Source organism: Meriones unguiculatus, chromosome 16 (genome assembly GCF_030254825.1).
Source record: "Meriones unguiculatus strain TT.TT164.6M chromosome 16, Bangor_MerUng_6.1, whole genome shotgun sequence".
NCBI lineage: Eukaryota > Metazoa > Chordata > Mammalia > Rodentia > Muridae > Meriones > Meriones unguiculatus.
Window position 1 is genome coordinate 53627401 of NC_083363.1, and position 27833 is coordinate 53655233.

Below are 27833 nucleotides of genomic sequence, written 5' to 3' on the forward strand. Positions count from 1 at the left end.
TATATATATATGGAGTCTTACCGTTCTGAGGCCATCTGCACTGGCTCCCATGGAGATATCTCTTGGCGAACCCTGAGACTATTTGGAGGGGTTTATAAGGTCACCAGCTGCTTCAATGCTTGTTCCCACCGCTGTAACTGCATTGGGGACCTTGAGAAGAACCACCTACCTAAGCAACTCCGCCCCACTCCCAAAATTCACTACTCTCAGAAACATGAGAGATAAAACATCAAACTCAGAGATGCACCTGTCTCTGCCCCCCAGAATGCTGGGATTACAGGCATGCACATGGATTACAGCCAGGCCCGGCTGTTTCTCTGTTAAGTATCACAATAACAAACTGGAATGTGTAAAAGGGGAAAAGGTCCTTGCCAAGTGCCAGACTCTCCAGTTCCATTACCATAGAGCCAAGTGGAGTGTTCTCTCCCCTTCCTACAATCACTGCTCCCAGCAATCTTTGTTCCTCACAGGGGACCTGTTTATTGCACAGATGAGTAATCTGCAACAACTGAGCATTAGCGTCCCACTGTAAAGTGCTGAAGGTGGGGAGGGCTCAGCAGTATTGCTTGTAGTTTTATCCTAGCTATTGGTTGTCTCACTATACATCCATGTTGTAAAAGCCCAGACAGCTCTTCCCACAGTGTCGTGCTTAAAGGTTTATTAGTGTTATTGAGTGTTAGTGTTTTGATATAGTTTATAATGCACATTGAACACTCTATACTTCTCCAGGGTTTGGTTTTTAGTCTGATTTTTTTTTCTTTACATGGATTGCAGAGTTGAAGCAGAAGAATGTTTAGCTGTGTGGTCTGTGCATCACTGGGTCCAGGAATATTTTGTATATATTATATTTTCATTATTTTATTTTTTTTATATCTTATTATTTCAAATTCTTCAAATCCTGAAATAATTATTGACTTTAAAGGAAGGGTAAAATGTAGGCTTCTCACAGAAGGAAAAATATTTTTCACATATACAAATAATAAATAAAATAATCAAACATGTTTAATTTAAAAAAATTGACCTTGCTGGATGTGGTGGCACATGCGTGTAATCCCAGCACTCAGGGAGGCATAGGCAGGTGGAGCTTTGTGAGTCTGAGTCCAGCCTAATCTACAAAGTCCAGTAGAGCCAAGGCTACACAGAGAACCTCTGTCTCAAAACAAACCAAAAAAATAAGACAACAACAACAACAAAAACCTTGAAGTAACCAACTAAAGCACAAAAAATTAAAACATTAGTGTTTTAGTTTCATTACTGTTATAAAATATCCTGACCAATAAGAACTTTGGGAGGAAAGGGTTTATTTGGCTTACAATTCTGGTTCACAGTCCATTATGGAAGGAAGTCAAGGCAAACTCGAGGAGGAACACGAAATGAAATTTGCTTTCTGTTCCTCACAGAGTTGCCCCCAACCAAGGAAAGCACTGCACAAAGTATCCAGGAGTCATGGAGGATGCTGCTTGTGCAGTCTGTGTTATACTAAGCTAGATTTCTTGTATAGTTCAGGACCACCTGCCTAGGGTAATGCTCCCAACAATGGGCTGGGCTCTCCTACATCACAATCAAGATAGTCTCTCACAGGCATGCCTGCAGGCACATTTGACTAGGTACTTTCTCAAGTAAGGCTTTCTTCTAAGATAATGTTAGACTGTGCCAAACTGGCAGCAGTTAAAGCTAACCAGGATTATTGGTTTAAAAATATTAGTGTAATCAGTAACTGGTAAATGTCTATTAAGATTAATTGGGGTTATAGCTAAGTGATAGACCATTTACCTATTATGTGTAGAGCCTTGAGTCAAATCCCTTGGGTCAGAATGGAACAGACAGAGAGACAGGGAGACAGGATGGAAGAGAGAAGAGAGGAGAGTCATGATTAATTTAAAAAAAAAGAGTTTAGATGGATAGTTTGTATAAAATGTGTTGGCCTTCTAGCTCGGGTGGGAAGGTGTTCTGGGACTTGGGGAGCACAAGAACCACACAGCTCTGAGATGGGGCGTTATCCCAATGGACAGGCATCCTGAGACTGGAGAGCCCAGGACCACACAGCTCGGAGGTAGGACAGCGTCCCAGTGGAAGGGCATCCTGAGACACAGGATCCTAGTAGCCACACAGCTCTAAGAGGGGGCCTCCTTAGGAGAAAATTAGGGTTCTTTGTTTATAAAACCACCTAAAGCCGAGGCTGAGTTTTTGCTTGTTGGATGGTTGTCTTGTGGTTGAGATCAAGAGAAACTATTTCTTTCAAAACACTGACAAAGCTGTAGCCTAGCAAATAATTTCTGTTATTGAAAAACAGAAATTGCTCCTTTACAAAAAAATTTACTTCATGTGTGCATGTATATGTGCATATGAACACTTGTGTGTAAACTGCTGGAAGATGTGTGAGGTGTCCTCCTCCATTGTTTGCTCCGTATCCCCGTGGTTGCCTTTTTTCCTGCAGTTTTTCCTGTAACTGGTATCTCATCTCTGAGAAATGTGAACATAGGCCTGTTCTAGCTAGCAAGGAACTGAAGTCTGTCATGTAGTCAGTCAGGCTTGCACAGTTCAGCGTCTTTCAGTTGGAGGGTCTAGGGAGTGAAAGGATGACTCCGGAAGTGGCTGCCTCTACTCCCAGGAGAAGGCAGTAGGGAACTGAGCAGACGTAACTTTTACGTAGGATTTTTTTTCAGGGGCGGAGCTTTCTAGGACAGAGATTTCCAGAGTATTGGTGGGATTTCAAGTCCTGAATTTGGGGGAGCTTAGGGATTGGTGGGGTTTTGTTCAGACTTTTCACCTAAAATTAGCCTAATCTGAGGGGGGCGTTCCACTGAGGGGCTGGAGATGGCCCTTGTGACTGTTAGAGGCTGGAAATTCCATAAAGGCAGTTAAGAGGGTGGGGGAGGGGCCTATTGCCTCCAGGGCTTTACTCAGACTTGAACTCTAAGCTAAACAAAATAACTTTCCTTAACTAAACTATGAACTTATAGTACACGGTCAGAATTCTAGTTCTGGTCCCTGGCCGACAGTGCCAGACAGTGTAAAGCCCTCTGCCTGGGAGGAGCTGCTACTTTTCACATTGTTGCCACAGAGATGGCACTGAAACTCACAGACTAGCTCCAGTTGGAGCCTCTCTTCCCTTTGCCTATCTGCAGTAGCCGTAGCTGAGGCCTCAGGTGCTGCTGCTTTCTCTGCGGCTCCAGCTTCTCAGTTTCTCCAGGCGTCTGATCTCAGGTCCCAGGGATGTGGAGATTTAGCCCTAGATTCTCTGGAGTCCTGAGGTATTGCTGCTGGGAGGTGTAAAGAGGTCAGCAGCACAGCCAGAAGTTCTGAGCACCCTTTTCAGGGACCACAGGGGTCTGCACCCAGGAGAGATGAAAAGCTGAAAGGGGGTCAGGGGGTATCTAGGGAAAGATGAAGGGGGAGCCCAGAGGCAAAACTTGAAGTAGCCCAGTCTGGCTGCTGGAACACCTCCGGCAGGGGCCTGGACACTTTCTTGCAAATTTTACAAAGTTTACAAAGCATTCAAAGTTTAAAAAGGGACTCTGGCAGGGAAGGCTTTCCCTGACACTTGAGTTGGCTGGAATAATAAATAGCCAACACAATGGAAACGTGTTGGTTCATGCAAACAAACTTTATTAAATTCAGTAGTGGACTGTTAATCTCAGCACTTGGCAGAGGCAGGTATATTTCTATGAGTTTGAGGCCAGCCTGTGTTTACATAGGGAGTAACAGGCTGACCGTGGCTACATAGTAAGACCCTGCCTCTAAATAAATAAATAAATAACAAAAGAATAAAGTGAATGAATTGTAAATAAATAATAAATAAAATTTTTTAAAAAACAAAAGAAAGAAAAAGAAAGGAAGAAAATAAAAAAAGAAAAGAAAAAAAAAAAACCAGGCAAGGCATAGTGGCACACATCTTTAATCCCAGCACTTGGGAGGCAGAGAAAGGCAGATCTCTGTGTAAATTGGAGAACAACTTTATTTATGAAGTTAGTTCCAGGCCAGCAAGAGCTGAATAGTAAGATCTTGTTTCAAAAAAAATAAAATGTGACAAAATAATCAAAATAAACATAAACATTAATAAAATTTAGTAGTATATTTAACATCAAGTTTCTGATACAGAGGACTCAAGATTCTTCATTGTCTTTGAGCTCTCTCAGTTTTTTTTTGTTTGTTTTTTTCTTATTAATCTACTGTTTACTTATTTTGACTTGTTGACTGCTACAACCACTACTAAGTTGGACCATTTCAAGACTAAAAAAATAGTTGTCACTAGCTATTGTGTTCACATTACCTTTAGAGAGTAAGGGACTGTCCCCTGATAGCTAAATTTAAAAAAAAAACTAAACACTGAAAGGTCTCAAATGGGGGCTTAAGAGGGACACTGAAACAAATTGCTGGGAGTATTAAGTTTATTGGAAGAGTTATTAGTGCCATGGACAGACAGACAATGGCATAGCTGGGACTCTGAAGAGAAGCATCAGATCCTATGAACAAGTGGGGATCTCTTAATTGTAAGCATATTTGTTTATACTGCTTTAGTTGGGTTCTTATATCTACCATGATTCTCCACCCCAATTGCTTCCAACCTCTCCTACTAGGTAGGAGAGACAGAAGGTTCGTGGGAAGAAGGGGAGTTGAGATCTCTTTATACTACTTCCTACTGATTAGGGGTGTTAAGTTCCCTGGGGCAAAGCCAATCTTTGACTCCTCAGGATCTCTCTAACTTCTTGTATCTTTTCTCTCTACCACTTGATAAAACAGCAGCAGTAGGAGCAGGAACCAGCAGGAAGAACAGTCATGTCCCCTCTATTTGGGCTCTGGTCTTTTTATACCTTCTCTAAAGTCCCCCAGAATTAAACTATCTTCAGCGGACAGAATCACACCCCTGGCAGAGCATGCATGAGGCAAATAGTCTGCTGCTGTGGACAGTCTGAAGCAGCCCTATGTCCCACACCTGGGGTTAAAACAAAAACCTGTTTACATGACACAAGTTTTTTTTTTTAAAGACACCAAAATTCTCACTACACTTATTATAGCTTTCTTAGGGTGGGGGAAGTTTCATATCACAAACCTGCAGCCGTGATTTCCAAAGATGAGGCTTGGAAGTGATGACGGACATCGGGCCACCAACACCCACTTTTGGAGTAAATCCACTTTCCAGATGCATCTTAGCTAAGGTTTTATTGCTGTGCAGAGGCCCATGACTATGGCAACTCTTATAAAAAGAAAGCATTTATGGGGCTGGCTTGCAGTTTCCGAGGTTTAGTCTAGTAGAGTTGGGGCCGTTTTAGTTCATTATCATAATGGGGGGAAGCACGGCAGCACACAGGTAGACATGGGGCAGTGAGTTCTACATCTTGATCAGAAGGCAGCAGGGAGAGAGTCTGTGATTGGACATAGCTTGAGCATAGAAGAACTCGAAGCCTGTCCCCACAGTGACACACGTTTTCCAACAAAGCCACACCTAATCCAACAAGGCTGCACCTCCTAATAGTGCCTTCCCTTAGACCAAGCCTTCAAACACATCGGGTCTGTGGGGGTCAGATTTATTCAAACCCACACAAGGTGAGAGATCCTGGTACCTGGATGTCTGTCAACTAAGAATTCACAGACAGTGTCACAGCAGGTGACTAAATCCACGAAAAGGTAAAGGCTGATGATGCCTGCACTGTGGCATAAGTATCAAACAACTTCCCACGTTATATCCTTACACAAACCAAAAAACACAAACAGCAACAAAAGTTCATTAAGTCATGTCGAATCCTTCAATTTACTTCCACATAGTTTACCTGTTTTTCTCATACTTCCTGTCCTGCTTCCTAGAGAGCTCCCTTTCTGTTTAAAACTTTTAGCTTTTTTATTATTTAAAAACTTTTCATTGGGTAATATTCATCTTGAATATTTGTGTGTTACATCTTGCATTTTGTGTATTACACAAGAACATCTGAACACAAATACATAATGTACATTGAGCCTATTTCCCCATATCCACTACCTTCCCTTTTCTCCTTCACCCAGTTAGTTCCCTTTTGGTCTGCTGCACAGCTTTGTGTTTACTTTCATTTTGTAGATGCATACATAATTTTATGTATATGTCTGAGAATGACTTATTTGGTGCAACATGATTTTTCTCCAGCTGCATCCACTTACTCCCCAAGTGACATAACTTCATTCTTCTCTATGGCTAAACAGTGCTTATCAGATATGTTATGCCATATTTTATTATTCCTCTGTGGTTGCTAGGTTGGTTCTGTTCCTCGGCTATCACCAATAGTCCGCAGTGAACATTGGTGTGTAAGGATCTCTGTGATGTGTTGGCTGGGAGTCCTTGAATGAAACAGGGGACACTGCACTCCAAGGCCACAGCCCTGAAGTTGGGTGAGGGACAGAGGTGAAGATGCTTGGAATCCCAACTTGTTGGAATCCTTTTGCTGTTTTGTTCTGAGTTTTGCTTCTCTTGCCACCTGCTGGTCTCCCCATCAATAGCAGTCCCTGACTCATCTCACCTAGTGACTATAAGCTACAGACCTCAAACACGTGCTCACAAAGACAACCGTTTCCCCAAAGGGACGACGTCACGAGACCACTACAGGAACACATCCTTTGCAGTGTTGCTTTGGCAAGTGTCGCACCTGCTTTTCTTTGATTTTTCTGTGAGCTACAACCTGTCTACCCCACACCGGCACTCAAGGTAGACTGTTGAGTGCCTTTTTCTCTATCTATCTCTATTGCGCCTCTGTCTTCTTCCAGAACTTCAGTTCTGCAACAGTATTCTTATTTGTGTGAGATCTAATTACTATAGCAAATCCTTTATTCTGACTGTATTTACAGAAGGTTTTCCTTTCCCTAGTGGCACTTTCCAGTGTGTGTTCTGCCATCTTTATTTCATAAGCTGTGTCCATCCTGTAGTTACAAAGTGGCTACCACCCAGAGACTGACTGTTTAGCTCACTTTGTGCCAGGCAGAAAGCCAATACACTGGTACCAAAAACTTTAGGATCTAGCAAAATTCCTTCCATTTCATCAGTCAAATCCGAGCCATGCCTTCCCCCTGAGCAACTCAGAGAGAGGTTTAATTGCCATGACTGGTTCAGACCTGTGTTTCTTCCTCCTGTCTGTACATCAGTGTAACCTGGAAGGGGAGCTCTGGATGCAGCACCAGCTGCTGCTGCTGCTGGCGCTGCTTCATCTGCGGCTGTTGCTGCTTTATGTAGCCTACACTGGACCTGACTCAGTGCAGTGACTGCAGGTTTGCGTCCTCATGCCCAGCTCGGGAAGTTTGTTTCACTCAGGTAAGAACTCACAGAAGCAGCAACTGAACTGCGGGGTAGTGTCAGCCTTCTCCTCAGTACGTGTCAGCTGTCACAGAAGCCACGGTGTGCAGAGTTCAGATTTATCGTCTTGATCAGATACGAATCATTCTCTGAAGCAGTTTCACACTGTTTAACTGAAAAAAAAAAAAAAAGTCTGGTTTTTCTTTTTTCAACAGGGAAGAAGATATGGCTGACTGAAGGAAAGATAAGGTTCATCCACCCAGATGATCTAATCTAAGGATGATCTGAAGAATTGATAGAACTATGACTAAACTCTCCCCTTGCTTGAGTCACAGGAAATTATCGAGGACCAGATCCTACGAAATTTGATGAGTTGATTATTTGATTGATTACTCTAGGAAAGTCACCAGGCAGCTTCTCTGTCCTGGACTTTCCAGAATGAGTTACCAAACTACATAGCATCAAACTACCAAAGAAACATTTTTGTGTGGGTGTGGTGACACACACTGATGTTCCCATCACTGGGAAGCTAACATAGGAAGATCACATGTTCTAGACTAGCCTGAACAACTCACTGAGTCCCTATCTCAGACTAAAAAGTAAAAAAAGGAAATGTCTTCTAATGATATTCTGCTGTACTCATAGATCAGTGTTTTTCAGCCATCATCAGAGAAGCTTCTTCCTACAGCAGATGGGAACAAATACAGAGACCCACAGGCAGATATTACTCAGTGAGAGACCTTGGAATGCTCAGCCGAAAAGAGGGTGTCTCCATCAAATCCCTCCCTCCAGAGCTCAAGGAACCCTATAGAAGAGGAGGCAGACGGAGTGTTAGAGCCATAGAAGAATGAGGACACCACCCCCCCAAGAAAAACAACAAACAAACAAAAAACAAGGTCCTCTAAATCACATCGGCAAAGCTCCTGTGAATGGTTACATTTTAAAAAAATGAATGAATGACTCTATGAATAAATGAACGGAAACATAAGGCACTAGGGCAAAGGTTAACAACTGTAGCATAATTTCTGAGAGAAGGAAAATGAAATTTCTCCAGTAGGGTGACACTGAGTGTCAACCACTGCAGGACAGGCCTCATGTTCAGGAGCAATTGACCAACGTATAACAACAGATGCCACAGTTTTGGTATGTTTTTATTTGGTTACAGTTTGGTGGGAATTTTTTTGATGTGGGGCATGGTTTCGTTTTGTTTTCTTGCTTTTCGTTTTTTGTTGTTGTTATATTGGGTTTTTGTTTGGGTTTTTTTTGAGAAAGAACTTACTGTTGGGTGGGTAGAGAGGGGAAGAGAATATGGAAGGATTTGGGGGAGGGGAGATATGATCAAAATATACTTAACTTTAAAAATTGTTTTAAATAATAACATATGTAAAAAAAAAAGGACTGGTGGTATAGCTTAATGATTTGCCTAGCATGTATGAGGCTCTGAGTTCAAGTCTCAGTGATACTGAGGAGAGAAGTCAGTCAATCAATCAATCAATCAATCAATCAGAAAACCAATTCATTGTAAAGCATATACTTAATTTGTTCAACTTAATTATATAAACTATATAATTAATTCTGGGGAGAATTGATTATATAAGGATATTTGTCCAAGGGTCTAAAGTTTCTATCAAAATTGGATATTATTGAGATACATTGGACAGGAATGGTGACTATATTAATAATCTGTATCTTAAAATTGTTAAATTATTACATTTTAAATGTTTGCAGTATATGAAAAATGTAAGAATATAAGGTGATGGGTATGTTAGCTCGGTTTACTCATTCCATAATCTCATAAAATCATAAGCATGCAAAACTAAAGATTTTTTTTTTTTTTTTTTTTTTTTTTTGTCTAGAGATGGTAGTACAGGGCTGTAATCCCAGGACTTTCAAGGTACAGAGAGGAAGATTAAGAGTTGAAGGACTATCCTTAGTCACATGGTAAGCCCAAAGCCACAAGGGACCCTCCCTCTAACAGCAAAATGAATAAAATAAATAGACCCGTTTAGTTCTAAACCTCAGCTCAAAAGTATCAGGATGATTTTGAGAACATTATTAGTCTTATTTTGAACCAGGGTGTCATATGTCACATAAGCTGGCCTGGAACCCCTAATCTTCCTGCCTCACCTCCCCAGTGCTGGGGTGGTTTCAGGTGTTCACAACCAAGCCTAGCTACCTGAAGCACTAATGTTTGCTTAAAATTTATTTTCAGTGTACCACTAGGTGGTATTGTTGGTAGAGTATTTTGGTCAATAGTCGCCACCACGTAAATTTGGTCCACAACCTACGGCGCGGTAGAGAAGAGGATCCACTCCTGCAGGTCCTTCGACCTTTTGCATGCTGTGGAATGTGTCCCATATACACACCCACACACTAAACCAATATATGTGTGAAGAATTGTTTTTACGTTATTTTCAGAGACACAAATTATGTGCTTTCTGTGGCATGCTGTAGGCCAGGGCAATTTCTTAAAAGTACGTGTAATCCAGGAAATCTGGAGTGATCGGATACTTCTTAATATTAAGCAATTATTGTTGATTTTAGGCTGCGATGACATTTCGATGTTTAGAAAAGGTAAACCATCTTTTGTAACTGGAGGGTGATGTACATTCAGATGCAAAGGTATTATACATGAGATTTGTTTTCATCTCCCACTACAGTGGAGGCATAGTTGTATTAGGTATCTATCGCCACACTCTCCAAATTGTGAATACAATATTTATTTCACTGTGTCTGTGGGTCAAGATTTAGAAGCAATTAGTTGGATGGTTCTGGACCAGTGTGTCTTGGGGGCATCTGGATGCTAAGGATCTACTCCCAATCTTGCAGCCTCAGTTCTTTACTGCCTAAAGGCAGAGTCCGTATTTTCTTTCTATATGAGCCTTTCCTTGGGTAAAATGAGTATCAGCAAGGTTTCTTCAAATCTAGAGCTCAACCCAATGTGGAAGCTGTAGTATTCAGCTGTCTGTAATTCTGAAGGACTGTGTCGTCCATATTCTGTGGACACACAGACTAACCTGGCACAACAAGAAACTGCTGATGAACTAAATGCAGGAAAAACCACTGGGTGTCATCCCAGGCTACCACATTGACTCAGTACCTTACTGACTTAGGAAACCCTCCATCCATTTCCTAACCTCCACTACGTGCTGATTGGTAGATCAAAATGGCATTTCTAGTCTCTTCTATGTGTTGGCTCATTAGTAAAATTCTAACGTAATTCCAAGTGTTTGCTTTACTTCCCTGTGGCGTTAAGTTACTGAACAGATTCTGGCCTGTTTCATAGTATGTTTACTCTAGCACCTCCTGAGACCACATGCAATTAGGGCAGGATTACACTCAACCAGCGGGGGCGTGTAGGCGAGAGTGGCAGAAATCTCAGGTAAGGGTCAAATGACCAACTCTCCGTCCCGGTCCCTGATAGTCTCTTGCAAATAGCCACATCTTGCTGATGGAGATGATGACTATTATATTTAGAAGTTGGTGCTCTACAGCAGCACATGACAGATCTATGCCCACAATCCTATTTCCTTTAGCATTCAAACACCCCTCTTTTTTTTTTGAACTTTTTTTTCCCCATAATTTTATTTTTCTCATTAGTTACATTTTGTTAATTCTGTATCCCAGCTGTATCCCTCATTCCCTCCCCAATCCCACCCTCCCTCCCTCAACTCCTCCCTGCCCCTTTCCAAGTCCACTAATAGGGGAGGACCTCCTTCCCTTTCATATGACTTCGTTTTGTCAGGTATTTTCAGGACTGGCTGCAAAGTCCTCCTCTGTGGCCTAACAGTACTGCTCCTCCCTTGGGAGGTGGGGAGGTCAAAGAGCCAGTCATTGAGTTCCTGTTAGAAATAGTCTTTGTTCCCCTTACTATGGGAAACCAATTGATTACTGAGCTATCACGGTCACATCCGAGCAGAGGTTCTAGGTTTTATTCTCTCATGGACTTTGGTTGAGTGTCCATCTCAGAAAAGACCCTGTGCCCAGATACGTTTGGTCCTTGTGGAGCTCCTATCCTTTCCACATCAAACTCCCCTTCTTTCATATGATTCCCTGCACTCTGCCGAAGGTTTGGTTGTGAGTCTTAGTATCTATTTTGGAGCACTGCTAGGTAGAGTCTTTCAGATGCTTTCTGCGGTAGACTCCTGTCATTCGTTCAATGCATATCCCATTTGTCTTTCTAAATGAGGATTGATCATCATACCCCATGTCTGCTTTCTTGATTATCTTCTTTAGGTATATAGATTTCATTATGTTTATCCTATCTTTTAGGTCTATATAAGCGAGTATATTCCATGTTTGTCTTTCTCCTTCTGGGATACTTCACTCAGAATGATCTTTTCTAGATCCCACCATTTGCCTGCAAATTTCATGATTTCCTCCTTTTTGATTGCTGAGTAGTATTCCATTGTGTAGAAATACCACAATTTCTGTATCCATTCCTCCGTTGATGGACATCTGGGTTGTTTCCAGGTTCTGGCTATTACAAATAGTTGCTACAAACATGGTTGAGCAAATGTCCTTATTGTGTACTTGAGCAAATTTTGGGTATATGCCTAGCAGTGGTATAGCTGGGTCTTGAGGAAGCGCTATTCCTAACTGTCTGAGAAAGCGCCAGATTGACTTCCAAAGTGGTTGTACCAGATTACATTCCCACCAGCAATGGAGGAGGGTTCCCCTTTCTCCACAACTTCTCCAACATGTGTTGTCATTTGTGTTTTTCATCTTGGCCATTCTGATGGGTGTAAGGTGAAATCTTAGGGTCGTTTTGATTTGCATTTCCCTAATGGCTAATGAGGTTGAGCATTCTTTTTAAGTCAAACACCCCTCTTTAAAGCGGCGGTTCTGAAAGGGTTTACATAGCAGGGTAACATGTAAAGAATGGAAATTCTTGAAGTCCATTCCAGACCTCCCAAATCAGAACTGTGGGGGCATAGCCCAGCCATCTGTTTCAAAACGATCACAAGTCACATTTGAGAGTCTAGAGATGTCTGAAGTTTGACAGCCACTATCAGAGTGAACAAGCACAGAGAACACTTACCCCAACCCTTTCCATTTCAATGTGTCTTCAAATTTCCCGTAGCTTTTTGTTTCAAAATAAATCTTATTTCAAAAAAAAAATAGGAAGCACAAATTTGAAGTTGTAGAAAGAGGTAAAAATAATACATTAGAAAGCATAGAAAAAGAAATTAACTTCTTGAATTTGAAATGCATTTTGGTCTATTTAAAATAGAATAATGAAGGCCCCAGTGAAGGAAACAATGCTTTATTGTTTATTAATTGTTCTTGAATATTTTACACTATAAGGAGTATGGGTAGTTTTTGACAGTGGCCACAAAGCAGACGCTAAGCATGCCACCTTTATCTTTTTAAGGTAGAATGCACTGGGAAGCCAGCTGTGTCAAAAATGAGCACAGATAGGGACTTCAACAAAGATAGTCTTCAACGGCAGAGAAACCCTGTCTTGAAAACAAGAACAATGACAACAATGAACCAAGTCACGGGAACAATTGTCCTTGTGTCATTAGTTAGTAGAACTGAACCACAAGAGGCTTTTTCTTTTCTTGGCACGAAGTAGAATTAGAATAGAAATTGTTAGCACGTTCTAGGTCCTCTATATTTTAGGTTTAGGGTTAATTATCTAAAAGCCTCAGTGGACTGAGAAGCTCTGGAAGTTGACCTTACTGAAAATACCAGTGGAAGCTTCTGATTAGGTGAACCACACAACTAAACCCACTGCTACCTCCAGGTATCAGGGTGAACTGACCTAAAGATAGACTCTTCCATCCCCTAGATTCCCCCTTTTCTGTTCCATAAAATCCCAGGAACCCCATGCCTTGTGTACACAGTCTCTCTTTTACAGAGAGACGTCTTGATTAAAGTATTGTTCGGCTTCAGGAGTTGCCTTTCTTCCCTCTATTTCCGCAACTCCCCCATCAATCCCTACCTAACACCATAAAGAATCTGATTTGTAACGTGTAATCAACCAAGCAACTCAAGGCCAGTGCTCAACATCAAGGCATTCATCCTGTCAAGAATTTGCTTTGAGCTGTGCTTCTGTGAAGAGTTTGAATGCTTGGATGTGCCAGCTAGTGGTGTCAAATTTGCCTGGATTTATTCTCCTGTATACCATATTAAGCATGAGTAGGGCTATCACTTCATTAATGTCTATGGACTTTCTTTCATAAAGTCTGTTTTAATGGTATTCTGCTGACAGCTACTGATGAGAATTATTTGAATACATGTACAGTCTTAGCAGGGGCATATCAGTATTTGTTTTCCGCACCAACATGTTTAGGGAGAGGTTGTTTTGGTTTAGATAACACTGCTACACCCTGCAGTTCATGTTCACATCTTGACCTTCTTAACTGTTAAGTCTTTTGCAAGGCAACTAACCTGGGATCACAGAGACTGAATCACCAACCGAAGAGCGTGCATGGACCAAATTAGACCCCTAACAATTAGAGTAGGGGCTGTCTCTGACTTTGTTGCCTGTCTTTGAATCCCTTTCCCTTAACTGGGCTGCTGTGTCTAACCTCAATAGGAGAAGACGCACCTAGTCCTACTGCATCTTGATATGCCAAGATGGGTCAATATCCATGCAAGGCCTCCCCTGTTAGTATTTATTTTAAAATGATGCCATGCACACAACAGATATTATATGAAAGAGATTTATTGGATAGAAGTGGAGCGATAGAGAGGAAAAGGAGAAAGAGACATGGTGGGGGTCCCCCCCAGGAAAGAAATCGAGAGGGACAGAGCAAGAGAGGAGAGTAAGAGAGGAAGGTAAGAAAGAAAAAGTGGTGGATTGGTCCTTTTATAGCTTGTGTGTATCACTTCTCGGCCTTTTGGCTAAGATCAAGTGTAGCTTGCACCTGCCACACACGTGGTGGGCAACACATGATGACATCATAGGTTACTAGGCAACCCAGAAGCAGGCTGCCTATACGCTAACATCCCCTTCTCCGAGGAGAAGCGGGGTGGTGTAGGGAGAGTGGAAGAGAGAGGGAGAAGCTTCCATTGGGATGATGTTATGCTCAGATCTTAAGAGTCCCCAAAGACCACCAGGAGCCTGACCATGTATGCAAGGGCAAAGAGCTTTATTAGGCCTTAATCTCGCTCTCTCCACCTTCACCAATGTAATGGTTTGGAGAGGAGAGCCCTGAACAGCTGCCTGCAGGATTTTTATTGAGGTTTGAACAAGGACAGGGAATTCCCAGATTAGCAGTTACACGATTGGCTGACAGTCAGCAAGGGCAAGCTTGTTACAGAGTGATTGGCTAACTAACGTAACTAACACTGAGCAATCTATAGACCTCAGGAATGTTATTTTCTGTGCCAAGGTCAGTGGGCTGCCCAGCACAGATGCCCCACCCAGAGATAAGATACCTTCCCATTCTGTGGTTAACTCCAGGCTATTTTTTGGGTAGGGAATTTATGGTCTTGTTCCTGGAATTGGTGACCTATAGCCTCATTCTTGGACTATGACTTTGGGGGGGGGAGGGGGCAGCGCTCAGGCCTGGTCCTCTCAATGTAGAGCAAATAAATTAATGGGGGGAAAAAGTGCCAACACCCACGCCAGTGTCGCCATAGTAGCATAAGCTACAGGGCGGGGGATATGATTTCTCCGTAAATTCACCCCCTGGAAGGTCCCTGGCAAACTCATCCCACTTGGAAAAGAGACGTGTTCTGAGATTTCTACGCTTCTTCAGTTGTGGCTCTGGGGCTGGAATAATGAATTCTTTGATCTTTCTCTGTGACTCCTGAAACAGCACAACTAATTTTATAAAGAAATTTATTATTAGTAGATTGTTAAAGGCTTTAATAAAAATAATACGTTTAAGAAAGTAATGAATTAGATTTAATATTAATAGGCATTAAGAATAGTGAAATAATAATAGGCTCCTTCTTAAGAAATAATAGCATGAGAGGTGCAGCTGGCGGGAGTTTCCCCCTCCCTTCAGTGCCTTGTTCCTAAGGAAGATCATAAATCTTGGGCAGGACATATGGGAGGATGGTTAACAAAGGTGTAGTTAGATTTTGATATAGAGAGGGACTTTGGCAGGCATCTGACTTAGCTCCTGACTTTCCTCTTCACTGGTTAACAATAATAAAACTATATTTGAGGTTTCTTTTCCTTTGTTTGCCCTGATAAAAAAGTTTTTAGGCCATGATTACTTGTGGGTACTGCTTTATGTTTGACTGCATTTTGAGTTAAAATGTAAACTTTGTATTCTTGGTAAAAAGTCTGAATGTTCTGGGAAGTATGCCAATTTTAAGGTGCCTTTTGTATAAAAATACTAGCTTGATTTCAGTAAAGTTGCAGCAGAGTCAAAACCATCAAGGTGTCTCTGTCTTGTCAATTCTTCACCAAAACTGTGTCTTCCTGTCCAAAGCCTTGTTCTCCCGCGGATGACGGGAGCCCGACTGGGCCGGTCCGTGGCAAAAAGCATGACTTTAATCCCAGTACTAGGAAGGCAGAGGCATGCAGATCTGGCAGAGGCATGCAGATCTGTATGAGGCTAGCCTGGTCTACAAAGCAAGATCCAGGACAGCCAGGATAGATACATAGAGAAATCCTGTCTTGAAAAATCAAAGGAGGGAGAGGAGGAGAGGAGGAGTTGGGCACAGTGGCTCCTACCTTTAATCCCAGGACTGAGAGGCAGAGGTAGGTGGATCACTGTGATTCAAGACCAGCTTGGTCTAAATGAGTCCAGGATAGTCAAGGTTACACAGAAAAACCCTGTCTCAAAAAAACCCCAAAAAATAAAAGATGAAGAGTGCTCAGATTACTAGCAAGTCAGGCTACAGGTTATCAGTACAGATTTGATCCTCATGCTCAGTCAGAAGTGCAGAGGAGTAATCATTTCCTTCAAGCTGGATTCCTGGTCTTCCTTTCATGATTCCCTCCCTCCCTTTTTTATTATTTTTTTAAGGAGTTCGTGTAGTACAGGCTGCCACTCTGGCATATTATACACACACACACACACACACACACACACACACACACACACATATTCACATAAACTGCATGGCTTGGTATATTTACAGCTCAAATACAGGATTTGTTTTTTTCCTGCGCGACCTCACTGGCCTGCAATTCAGAGATCTGCCTGCCACCGGTTCAAGAGGTACACCACTATGCTCAGCTTCAAATACAGGCTTGAATTCCCGACTTCTACAACCTATTAGTTACCTAACTGGAGGTTGACATCCTGTATGTATAAAGTTGCACCAAACCACTTAAAATTGAAGTGTGAAAAACCCTGGACTGTAAAATACTAAGTGGCAGCTATCAACAGCTATATGCAGTATCTGGCGTTAATAGAGCCGACAGTGATATAATTAGACACGTTGCCATATTAATGCATATCACTATGAGCTCTATTCACAATGCATAAAATGGCTCAACCCACTGGAAACGAACACATTCTACTTTCACTATTGTTTGGTGTGGTTATTCAAAAGGTAATGCAGAAACAGTCAGACACTTTTAAAGCAGTCTTTAATTTTCAATTCAGGGTTTAAGGAGATGAAGACAAGACACACACACACTCTCACACAAACAAGTCAGGGAATCAAGAATGTAGAGCATAATGTGTACAGCAGATGCTATTTTGTGTATATTAACCTTCCGGTTTACAAATTAAAAAAAAAAATCAGTCACTTCCATTTGAAACATTCTCAAGAAATAACATTTCCTGAAACTCCAATACGAAGAAATTGTTATAGGTAAGGGTGGAATAATTATTGGATAGGCCTGGCAACACCAACTTCTAAGTAGCTTTTTGCCAGATGACTGTAGCACAGACCCCAAGACTAAGACGACAGCTAGGCTATGGAACCACAGCTATCATTTACAATACACCCAGGCTTGATCACATACGTTGGAGGGATGTTAAGTGTTGGCAAGCACTGCTGCCTTCAGGGGTCACTAAGGGAAATGATACATGAAGACTGCAGGCAACTGCAAAATGACTGGTGACACCTACTTTTAGGGTTATTCCTCTAAAAGGAGACAGGGTTTTGATTCAGTAATCACATTACTTGCATCAGTAACGTCATGATACCAATAAAGAAGACAGAGCAAGCAGTCACTATTATCTATTGAAAGTACCCAAGCTCAAGCAAGCATACATATTTAGACAGCCAGACTGGGTAAAAGTAGCTGAGGATGGACTTGGATCCCTTTCCTGGGTATTACACTCAGGGTTTCCTGCATGCTAGGCAAGCAATCTACTAACTGAGCTATAATCCCAGGGCCCTACTAAGTAAATTTTACATCTGCCAACCTGAGCTAGAGAATTCAGCTTATAAGTCTTTAAATTCTTATCAGACCCATGGCATTTTTTTTTATGTTATCACAGGTATTGCTGTATTTACAGATACAAAACATAAAGCAAATCTGTTTATAACGTACAGTTAAGTTTATAAAGCAAAGTGACTTTTAGCACCATATATACAATCTCAATAAATTAATTTGACTTCTCAAACCTAAAAGATTTTTCAGTAACCGTGACAGCACCTTCCTTCTCCCAGTAAGCATGAATGCCTACTTAGGGGCTGTGTGGTAATAGTGTATCATTTAGTGAGAACTAAGGACCTCCAGACCAGTACTTTCTAAGTGCTAGACTGGCATGAACAAGTACATTTTAAAGCATAAGATGGAATATTGTTTTTTGCGATTAAAATTTCTATTTACAATTAAAAAAAAAAACAAATCCTGTTTATTTAACTTGAACATTAACTAGGGAAATGAAACATTTCAGATTAATGAAAGTTAAAATTTATTAAGCCACCATGTGCCAAATACTCAGGTTCAAACTAATTTCAGAATATACACAGGCATGTAATGGACTTAAAAATGAGAAAGCAGGATTGGAAACAACAGAAAACTGATGGAACTGAATTAAAAATCAAGGTCATCTTCTATTACAAACTGTTTTCCTTCAGTACACAACATTCAATTGATTCAAAATTATCTAGACCTTTAAAGAGCAAAAATTTAATAAAAAGCACTTGGTATTCAAGTGTGCTCATAACCCTAATGAATTTGTCCAGAAAATGAAATGATAGCAACTAAATCCACTGTTTTCTACAAAATAAGTTAATGTTAAGCAAAATGACCTCAGTGACAAATGCATTTCATCATTTATTTTGATGTTGAAGCTCTCGCACTAAATTTTTACAAGCTGGTGAACACTGACAAATTATTTCTCCCACAGAACTACAACCACACATTCCCGGACAGTATAAATATATGGATGAACTAACATTAATACACATCACCATTTTATCGATTACATAATAAAACAAATGATCAAGTATCCAATTATTAAGTTACATAGCTCAAAAGGCATATAAAACATGTCTGCTCAAGTTCATTAGCAGATCCCACGTTTTCTTTTTTTGCAAGAGAAGTTGGGGAGAGAAGGGGAAAACCATAATTCAAACAAGTTGGAAAACTTCTGATAGGTATGAAAAAAGCAAGAATTTCAGAAATTTTGATTAAGAATTGGTTAGCTACAACAATGTATCTCTACCTCTTAAAATATTTACTAAATTAAAGAGCATATTCTACATGTTCTGCACAAGACAAAGGCAACATATTACTAAAAAATATTGAATAGCCTCCTCTCATTCTTTTTGCAGGCCCTCCCTGTTAAGTTGCACCTCTGAGTGCAAACATTAAATTATCTATAAGGCTTTTTGTCTGGAGACATTATTGAAGATGTGCTTCTGTAACAAAGTTGATTTTCAAACGGAGGTTTTCCAAAACAGCACAAAAGACATAGAAAGACATTAAATAATCAGCACAAGACTTGGTTTAAAAAAAAAAAAATGGCTAGGCAAACCTGACGCATACTGGTGTAAGTGTGGGAGATGTAAACATAGAGTGAGCAGGCAGATAACAAGAGAAGCCCTGCAGTGTTTGAAATGACTGAAGGAATAAACCATGGAAGGTCTAGAGTGTTCTTAGTTCCTGGAATTTTGGTTCTGTACGACGCTAAAAATATACAAGTATTGTGCTGGGTATTTTGGCACCTAATCTTTCTAAAACTCCTTATATACTAATTATGTTCTGGCACAGGAGTACATTTAATGACAACTCAATACCTTTTTAGGAAAAGTCAACTGGTACAAATAATAAGCACATTTTAAATGCTGACCAGCAAAAATCTTTTGCCAAGTGTCCAAACAGGTTGATCATAACCCAAATACAGAGGTTGCAAGTCTGTCAAGCTGTGGCCTGGTAAAACTGGTTTTCCCGTGGAAGCTTCAGTTCACTTATTCCGTAAGTTGACACATTGGCTAATTATGTGTGACAAAAAAATTAGGTTCCATCTGAAGTTCCACTTCCAAGGCAATGGCATCAGGCACCCCAGTTTTATTGAATACAACAGTTGTTTCTATGACCATTGGAATCCTTGAAGCGCAGCCGCATTTTAGGACGGTACTTCTCCAGATACAAAAGTTGCTTGCTGTTAAAAGCTCCACGCCGCTTTCTGGAAGAAGGAAAAGACAAAAGTAACTGTTCATGATAGAGGTTAGAAGGATATCATTTCTAGTGTTAAGCAAGATGACTACAAATAACAAAGGACCTATCTAGAGTAGTGAGGTTTTTAAATAATACACCAGGATATGTTGTTTGATTACGTGACTTTTTTTTTTTCGTGACTTTTATTCTATAAATGATTTTGAAAGTAGTAAAAACCAAACAAAAAACCCCCACCAAACCAAATCCACTAGTTATCTATACCTCAACAAAGTGTACATCAACAAACACATTGAGTCAATAAAGCAGAAAAAAAAAAAAAAAATCAATCATGCAATTACATCCATGAATACAAAAAGGCTGGATGAGGTTTTTTTCTCCTGGCTTTAGTATAGTTATCTTAAACATAACAAGGGTGTGTGTGTGTGTGTGTGTGTTTGGGTTTAGTGGCACACAACTACCCGTAACGTCAGTTCCATGGGTTCAGTGCCCACAGAAACATAATACACATGCAGACAACACACACACATATAAACAAAGTTAATTGATAATGATTTGGATTTTACTTAATGGATATTTAGTAAGAAAATGCAAGCAAGCATGAAAGAAGACAGATGATTACTTACTGTCTTATGAATTGTACTGCATCTTCATACTTCATTCCACCTTCAATTAATGCTAGGGCAACAAGCACTGGAGCCCTGATAAGGTAAAATTTTTGATCACTATTTTTCAAAATTAAATCATGTAATCAGATTAATTGTTCATATACTCCCAGATCCAAAAATATAATTATCAATCATCCTCCAATACATTTTAACATTTCAATGTTAATCTAATATTAAAAATCTTTGGGCTGAATTTGATGTTACAGGCTTAGAATCTCAGCTACTTGGAAAGCTGAGGCATAAAGATCACAACTGCAAAGCCTGCCTGGGAGTGAGTTCAAGACCAGCTGGGCAACCCAAGTACGGATGGCTAAAATAAGACTGGGAAGCTATCAATATAGTGGTAGTGTTAGAGTGCTTGTCTCACATGCAGGAGGTCCCAGGTTCAAATCTTAGGAAATACTAGCACTTTCAACTTAGACCTTTATCTAGAACAGCAGTTTTCAACCTGTGGGGTCCCAGTATTAGGAAGGCTGAAATCCACTGATCTGGAAAGAAGTGTGATTTTCTTACCTGCCAAGGCCTGCAACACAATGCACAGCAATACAGCAACCAGGTTCTTCACGAAACTTAATCTTCACAAGACTTAGCCAATCATCAACAATCTGGTTGGATGGTGGTGCACCATCATCAAAGGGCCAGTCCTAAACCAAAACAAGAAATAGTTCAGGCCTTTAAATTAGCTAGGTCCACTGGTGCATCCCTGGATTCCCAAAATATAGGAGAGGCAGGTGGCCAACTGGGCTATACAGCAGGACTCTAACCCAAAAAGCAGACAAAATGTTTCATCACATATTAGTACTGTAAAATTTTGCCTTGATTTAAAAACTTGAACTTAGGTTGGATTTATTTGAATAAACTTCTGCAGCTAACAAAAATACAATTAAGGCTCAAGTACTCACAAGAACATGAATGCCTTCTTTCTCCACAAGAGCAGTGTCGTAAGTTGCTTCACATACTCGTACTATTGTGGTGACTCCATACTTCTTAAGTTCCTGGGAAAAATACATATATTAAAAAGAAAAAAAAAATCAATGAGGTCTTTAGAACCATATCACTGTTGTGTTATGTGCCATCACCATTTTTGATTATGCTGGCAACAAAGAATGGTAAAATCTGTTACATATGTTTAACACAGGCAAATCTGGTTGTAAATAGTATAGTATAAGTGTGAATAGGACTGCTGACTATAAGTTGGGGGAAAACCCGTTAAATATAGTTTCTGTGAGTGCTTGGGTACATGTGGAGGTCAGAGGTCAGAGGTCACTCCAGGTTCTATTGACCTCATTTCTGAGACACAACCTCTCTGTCCTGCAACTTGCCAGAGTAGGCTAGGCTGGCCAGCCAGTGAGCTGAAAGTGTCCCTGACTCACACACCACTGCTCAAGGCTTTCAATATGTTGATTCTAAGGAAGAAACTTAGGTTTGCATCCATGAGCACTTAAGTACTTTACTGAATGAACCAACTCCTCAGACCTAAGTCTTAGACATAATTTCAAAGGCTCAAATACAGACTTCAATTTTTAGAAGCTACTCACTATAAAAAAAAGAAACAAAAAACAGTATAGGCTTGAGGAACATTAAGTAATTACAATTCAACTCTGCTGACATTAAAAAAATAATCTGAAATTTGAAAAAAATTACATTATGTGCCCAGCAGATACATAAGTTACTCAGCATTATATTCCTTCCAATTCCTAGTATAAGGGGGTTGGAAGGCTACATATCTGCCATCAGAAAACAGAATTAGCAGCACAAAGACATTAACTAATTTTAGCTTATTACACTAAGCTAAGACGATACATCAAAAAGATAAAAATAAAAAAACTAAAACAAAACAAAAAACTAAGTGGCAGCCTCTGCCTTGTAAATACAAGTAAGCAAAATAAAGGCACGCAGCCCTCAAAGTTTAAAATATCTCTAGCAATTCTAGCAATAAAGACCCTTCCTCTATGGGTACTGAGAACTGTAGTTACGTTTCAAGCAGCCCCACTATTAAACTGCAACCAGTTATGACATAAAAAAGCACATCTTACCTCTATAAATTTGTTTAAGGTCGCATTGGTTGGATTGTGTGTAATAAGAAATCTCATGTTCTTGTATGTGACTTCCACAGGAGCAGGGCGGTTCATTCGAGCCATGTTAATTTGGTTTAAAAAAAAAAAACACCCAACAGGGTTATGAAAAAATTAAAAAAACAAACAAAAAAACAAAAGGAACAAAAAAAAAAATCCTGAATACAGAAACGATGAAAAAAAGGAAAAAAAAAAAACAAACAAAACCAAACCAAACAAAAAACAAACTGAAGTCTACTTCAATATTCAATATACTCCACTTGAAATTCTCAGTGCTTTTGAGTATGAAATTGGGAGAAATGGGCAATGAAATGAACCTCCTAACAAGAAGCAGTGATTCTTCAATCCAGTAATACTGAGGCAATACAAAGGAAGTGCACTGAGGTTTACCCCATCCAGGTCTGAGCTCTTGTAAAATGCTCTGCAGATTTCAATTCAACAGGCCCGTGTCCAGGTTATCCACTCTTATGGGGGTTTCTTGGTGGAGTAGTAATGAATTTCTACAGTTCACTTGTCTGCATAGAGGTCGTGCTGTGCCTGGCAGTAATCTCCACTGCCCTTCAGAAACTCCATAAATGTGTGACCGAGAACACCACAGAACTGCTGTTTAGAAGAAAAAGAAAGAAAAAAAGGGAAAAAGTTATTTTCCAATTCAAAAGTAAGTCATGCTTTTCCACTAAGTACATACAACTGTGCTCAAAGTAGACACAATTTTTACCTGTATTACAAAATTCAAGGTGACTGCATTTTTAAATCAATAGGCCTAAAGGAATCGGTCATGAGGCCAGTGAGGGGAAGCTACCAATACGTTAATTTTATACACTGCCTTATCTTGCTGTTTACACACCAGTATTAACTTCATAGTGTGAAGCTTTGAAGCTCAAGTCTTTCCATAATTTAATGAACTCATACAGAGAGACATTTCAGCTGCTCAGTAGTTCTTTGCTTTTATATTTAATGTTTATTCAGCTACTGAAATAAAAACAAGGAGATACGTGCTTTATGGTCTTTCTACAAATTTAGCACTTTTAATGTAATTAATCTTTTTTTACATCTTAGTCTCTGAAGCTATGCCCACATTTCCCTTTTGTGTTTACTATCATTTCTTTGCCATTTACAAATAATTTGTGTACATTTATTGCATTACAGTTATAGCAAGTTCTAGCATCATCAAGCACTTCTCACAGTGTGGAGAAGGCCATGGAACCAACCCGGTCACTACATTCTGGTGGTGTCTGGTGTGGAGGAGAGTGGGATTCTATCCAGACGGGATTTACAAGATGACAAGACTCATCTCTAGGAAGGCTGACAGGATGCCAGGTCACCCTGTCTCCATAAACCACACTGCACTGAATGATCACTCTCTGAGAGATACCATAACAAATTTCCTGGTTAAAAATCACTAACTCCTAGGCTGGGCATGGTGGTGCATGCCTGTAATCCCAGGGCTCCAGAGGCAGAGTCAGGAGGATCTCTAAGAGATCTGTACCCAGTACAGCCAGGTCTGTTAGAGAGAAAAACCTTGTCTCTAAAAACAAATTCCTAAGAGCTTGTACACTTTCATGTCATCTCTACGGATCAAACTGGTTCTTCAAACTGGTTCTTGAAGATACAAGTTATTTAGGTTTTCAATCACGTTGCCTTAAGACAAACTATGTTTGAATAAAATATAAACAAGTTTATCTTTCTGCTATTTTTAAACTCCAATTTCACTTCTCTGCTTTAAAAGTAAAACCCAATTCAAATAGGAAAAGGAATTAGAAGAATTTATATTAAAGACTTTTACAATGGTCTCAAACACAAGGCAACTATGATGACTAGTACATAAAAATGCATTTCATTTTCCTTAAGTTCCTCTTTAAAAACTAATTAAACTAAGTTTCGTGTCAGCACCAAATAGTAAATTAATTTTCACAGGACCAGAGTATGTGCATAAAAAGGCCTTTCAGACCAGCTAGAAGTTGATGGGCATTAACAAAACACTTTAGTATCTATCTATTCTACCCAGTTTGTGCAGGAACAAAAGAACACACTCAATAACAAGAACACCCAATGACAACCATTGCTCTTCAGACCAACTGCCAAAGTAAAATCTCGAAACGAAATCAGTAAAAAATTCCAGTCTATTTCTTCTGGCAAAACAAAGGAACTAGTGCTAAGGCTTCATTTACTAAAATGCACCGCAAACAAGACAACTAACTTGTTTCCAAGTTTTCTGAAAGTGTCCTCAAAAGATACATCTGACCTGTGGGTTAAAAAACCCAGTATCAAAAAAAAAAAAAAGAAAAGAAAAGAAAGAAAGAAAGAAAAGAAAACCAGTATCTAAGTCTATCTAAGTTACATCTAAATAATATCTACGTAAAGATATTAATTGCTACTCCAATAATCTGAAATTATTGCTATATATCTTGAAGCAGGGCTTCTTGTCCTAATTTATTTATTTTTTTTAAAGTAAATTTGGCACCTTGTGGTACATACACAGGACGTACAAAGCTTTTTTTTAAGAGTTCCACTAGGATGCTGGAATTTTTTCCCCCTCCTGAGCTGGTTTGAAATGAGTGGAGCCACCCCGCGGCTGGAGGACACACATCAAGCAGTGGAGACCACTGACATTCTTCTATTATGCCCCTATTCCCTCACAGGCAAGAACTAAACACGACAGTGCAGACACACCAAGAGATCTTCTCATTTTAATTGCACACACCAACAGGACATAAACTAGGCTAAATAAATCATTCTGCGCGCGCGTGGCCATTGGCTTCAGTCAGTCTGTGGGACTGTAGAATCAAACCAGTCCCCAGAACCAAATGCTTTATCCAATTCCGACCCAAACACGCTCAGGTTTCAGGTAACGCGCCCAAGCCAGCGCATGGGAAGCGCTGTTTCTCTCCGAAAAAGATCAGGATTTTTTTTCCTCTTGATTTTCAACAGATTAACCCAGCACTAAGCAAACAGGGCAAGCCAGCAAGGCACGACCCTCCCGATCCCAGACCTGCAAGCCCGTGTCCCTGACAGCTCGCCGGCGGGGGCACGGCCGGGGCTCGCTCGCTCAACAGGAGCCTTCGCGGCTCTGGCCGGCTCCTGTTGCTCCCGGCCCGGCAGCGTCGCCGCGGGGACCCCCTCCACCGCCCCGGCCGCCCCCGCCGACGCCCGGGCTTGAGCGGCGCCGCGCACCGCCGCGAGGTCCGCAATCACGGGTTGGCGGCGGCGAGCGCGGGCGGGCGGGCGGGCGGCCGCCGAGGCCATCTTGGGAGGCCCCGGGCGCCCGGTCCCGGTCCCCGCCGCCCCGCCCCGGCCACGTCCCCTCGGCCGCCCGCCCGCCCGCCCGCGCGGCTCCGCGGAACAAAGGCCGCCGCGGGCCGCCCGCGCACACAGCGGCCTCCCCGGCCCCGCGCCGGCCGCCCGCCCCGGCCCGGGCCCCGCCGCCGCCGCCGGCCGCCCGCCCCTCGGCCGCCCGCTCCGGAACAAAGGCCGGGCCCGCGGTACTCACAGGAATATGTCTACTCATTGAAGATTGTGGCCTAATCATACAGCCGGTCCCGAGGCGGCGCAGGCGGCGGCGGCAGGGCAGGCGGCGGTGGGCGTCGCGGGGCGGCGGCGGCGGCGGCGGCGATGCAGGCGGCGGGGGCACCAGACGACCATGCAGTGAGCTGCCCGAGGAGCGTCGCCGAGCCGGCCGCAGCCCAGAGCCAATGCGCGCGCCCAGGCGCCCTTGCGTCACAAGCCCGCCCCTTTATAGCCGGCGAGACGTGCGCAGCGGCGGCGGCCAATCGCGGCGCGGGACGCCCGCGGCGCGGGGCGGGGCCGGCGCGCCGACGTCACCGCCGGCGGCCGCCACCGGTGCGAACCGGTTGATGAATGGCGCGCCGCGCGGGCTCCCCCTCGCCGCTCCGCAAGCGCGCTCGCCTCCCGAGCCTCGACCCGGCCGCGCCCGGGAACGCGGCCCCGGCAGGCGGAGCCCTGTCGCCCGAGGCCGCGGCCCCGTCGCGCCGGCCGGCGGTTTCCCTCGGCCCCTGCGCCCCGCGATCTCCGTCATCACCCCACATTGCTGTCGCATGACCGCCGGGCGGGTGACTCACCGCGCCGGGGCCCGGCCCCACGCTGAGACCAGGGATTCTCGACACTGCCCGCACTTGCACGTGGGGAGGCTCGCCCAGAGTTGAGCCTTGAACGCGGGAAGTGTCTTTTTGCTTTTTCTGAGGCAAGTGAAGCCTGTTCCCCTCTGGGTGTTTCTTCCCGTTTTCTTTTTAGGTTGCACCCCCCCCCCCCCAAACTGCTGATGCTGGCAACTGCAGTTGGCTCGATTGTGGCATTTCGAAATCACATGCACCCTTTGTACTGCTGCTCGCTCACAGATAATGAAAGGTTAGCTTTTGCTAAGGGGAAGCGTTTGTAAAATGAAAAAATCTTCAGCTTTCTCAAGGACTGATGCAATTTTTTTTTTTTTTTTTTGCGTCAAAAGCTAAGCTTTCCCCTTTTGTTGCTCTTCAATCCTATTCCAGAGGCCTTTTAATCTAGGCCTCTAAGCTTCAGCGCAATAGTTTCCGCGCCATACACGAACAGTTTTAATCTTCTGAAAACCCTTCCTGCTCTAGGAAGGGTAAACAGGACCTTACCTGCTTTGCAGAACTCAGCTTTCCAGTAACACTGAAGGCTTTTGTTTCCTATTTTTCTACACGTTAGATTGCAGAAATCATAAGGATCAAGTTGGGCCCTTGTCCTCTGTGTGCTGCATTTTAGGATTTATTAGCACTTCTATTTAGAGACTTTCTTATAAACGTGTACTCTGTAAGCAAAGTAAGTCTACTTAAAAAAAAAAAAAAAAGAAAAGGGCCAGACCTTTAAAGTAATAACAGCAACAAAAAAAAAGGCAACTTGTCGTCATTAAAAATTGTTTGCCCAGGGACCCATTTAAATCAAGACTTTGAGACATAGATCCTTTCACAAAGAGGTAAAATGGGGTAATGGTTAAATTATGTAAGTCCTAAGAAAATGCAGGAAGATTAAAAGAAAAATCTTAGGACAGTAAAGTGAAGTTGAGCAGATCAGGGAAATCAACAGAAGACAGATTCGGTATTACAGAACTAAAACCTTTCATATGACTGCTGACTTTGGGTAAGCATTAACTTGAGCTTGGGAAAAATATGGGCAGATGGAATTAAGCTTTGCCAACTTGTATAATAGTATACTTAGACATATTAAACTGGCCTCTCTTACTCCGAAGGTTGGTCAGCGCAGTAAAACAAAATAATGACACCTTTTCGAAAGGGGAATTTGGTGAGCTAACATAACTCAGCAAATAGTAAGCAAAGGTGAGCCAGTGTTTCAGGTAGCTTTCT

The 27833-nt window shown here is 41.8% G+C and overlaps 2 protein-coding genes across 3 annotated transcripts; both read right to left on the reverse strand.

Annotated features, from left to right (window-relative positions):
• Window positions 1-18018: 18018 nt before the first annotated feature.
• On the reverse strand, window positions 18019-22589 carry Ptp4a1 (protein tyrosine phosphatase 4A1). Of its 2 annotated transcripts, none has more exons than XM_060369813.1 (5): window positions 22456-22589; window positions 21322-21414; window positions 20933-21063; window positions 20378-20452; window positions 18019-19757 (listed from the first exon to the last, which is right to left on the reverse strand). In XM_060369813.1, exons 1-5 carry the CDS (start codon window positions 22558-22560, stop codon window positions 19568-19570), a joined length of 594 nt encoding a protein of 197 aa, XP_060225796.1. In that variant the 5' UTR covers window positions 22561-22589; the 3' UTR covers window positions 18019-19567. The 2 variants fall into 2 exon arrangements, with proteins under 2 accessions (XP_060225796.1, XP_021505510.1); XM_021649835.2 differs by having other exon boundaries at window positions 18019-19761.
• LOC132648391 (uncharacterized) lies at window positions 22514-26117 on the reverse strand. The gene is made up of 2 exons (XM_060369814.1): window positions 25985-26117; window positions 22514-23097 (listed from the first exon to the last, which is right to left on the reverse strand). The coding sequence occupies exons 1-2, from the start codon at window positions 26021-26023 to the stop codon at window positions 23002-23004; spliced, it is 135 nt and encodes a 44-aa protein (XP_060225797.1). The 5' UTR covers window positions 26024-26117; the 3' UTR covers window positions 22514-23001.
• Window positions 26118-27833: the final 1716 nt, after the last annotated feature.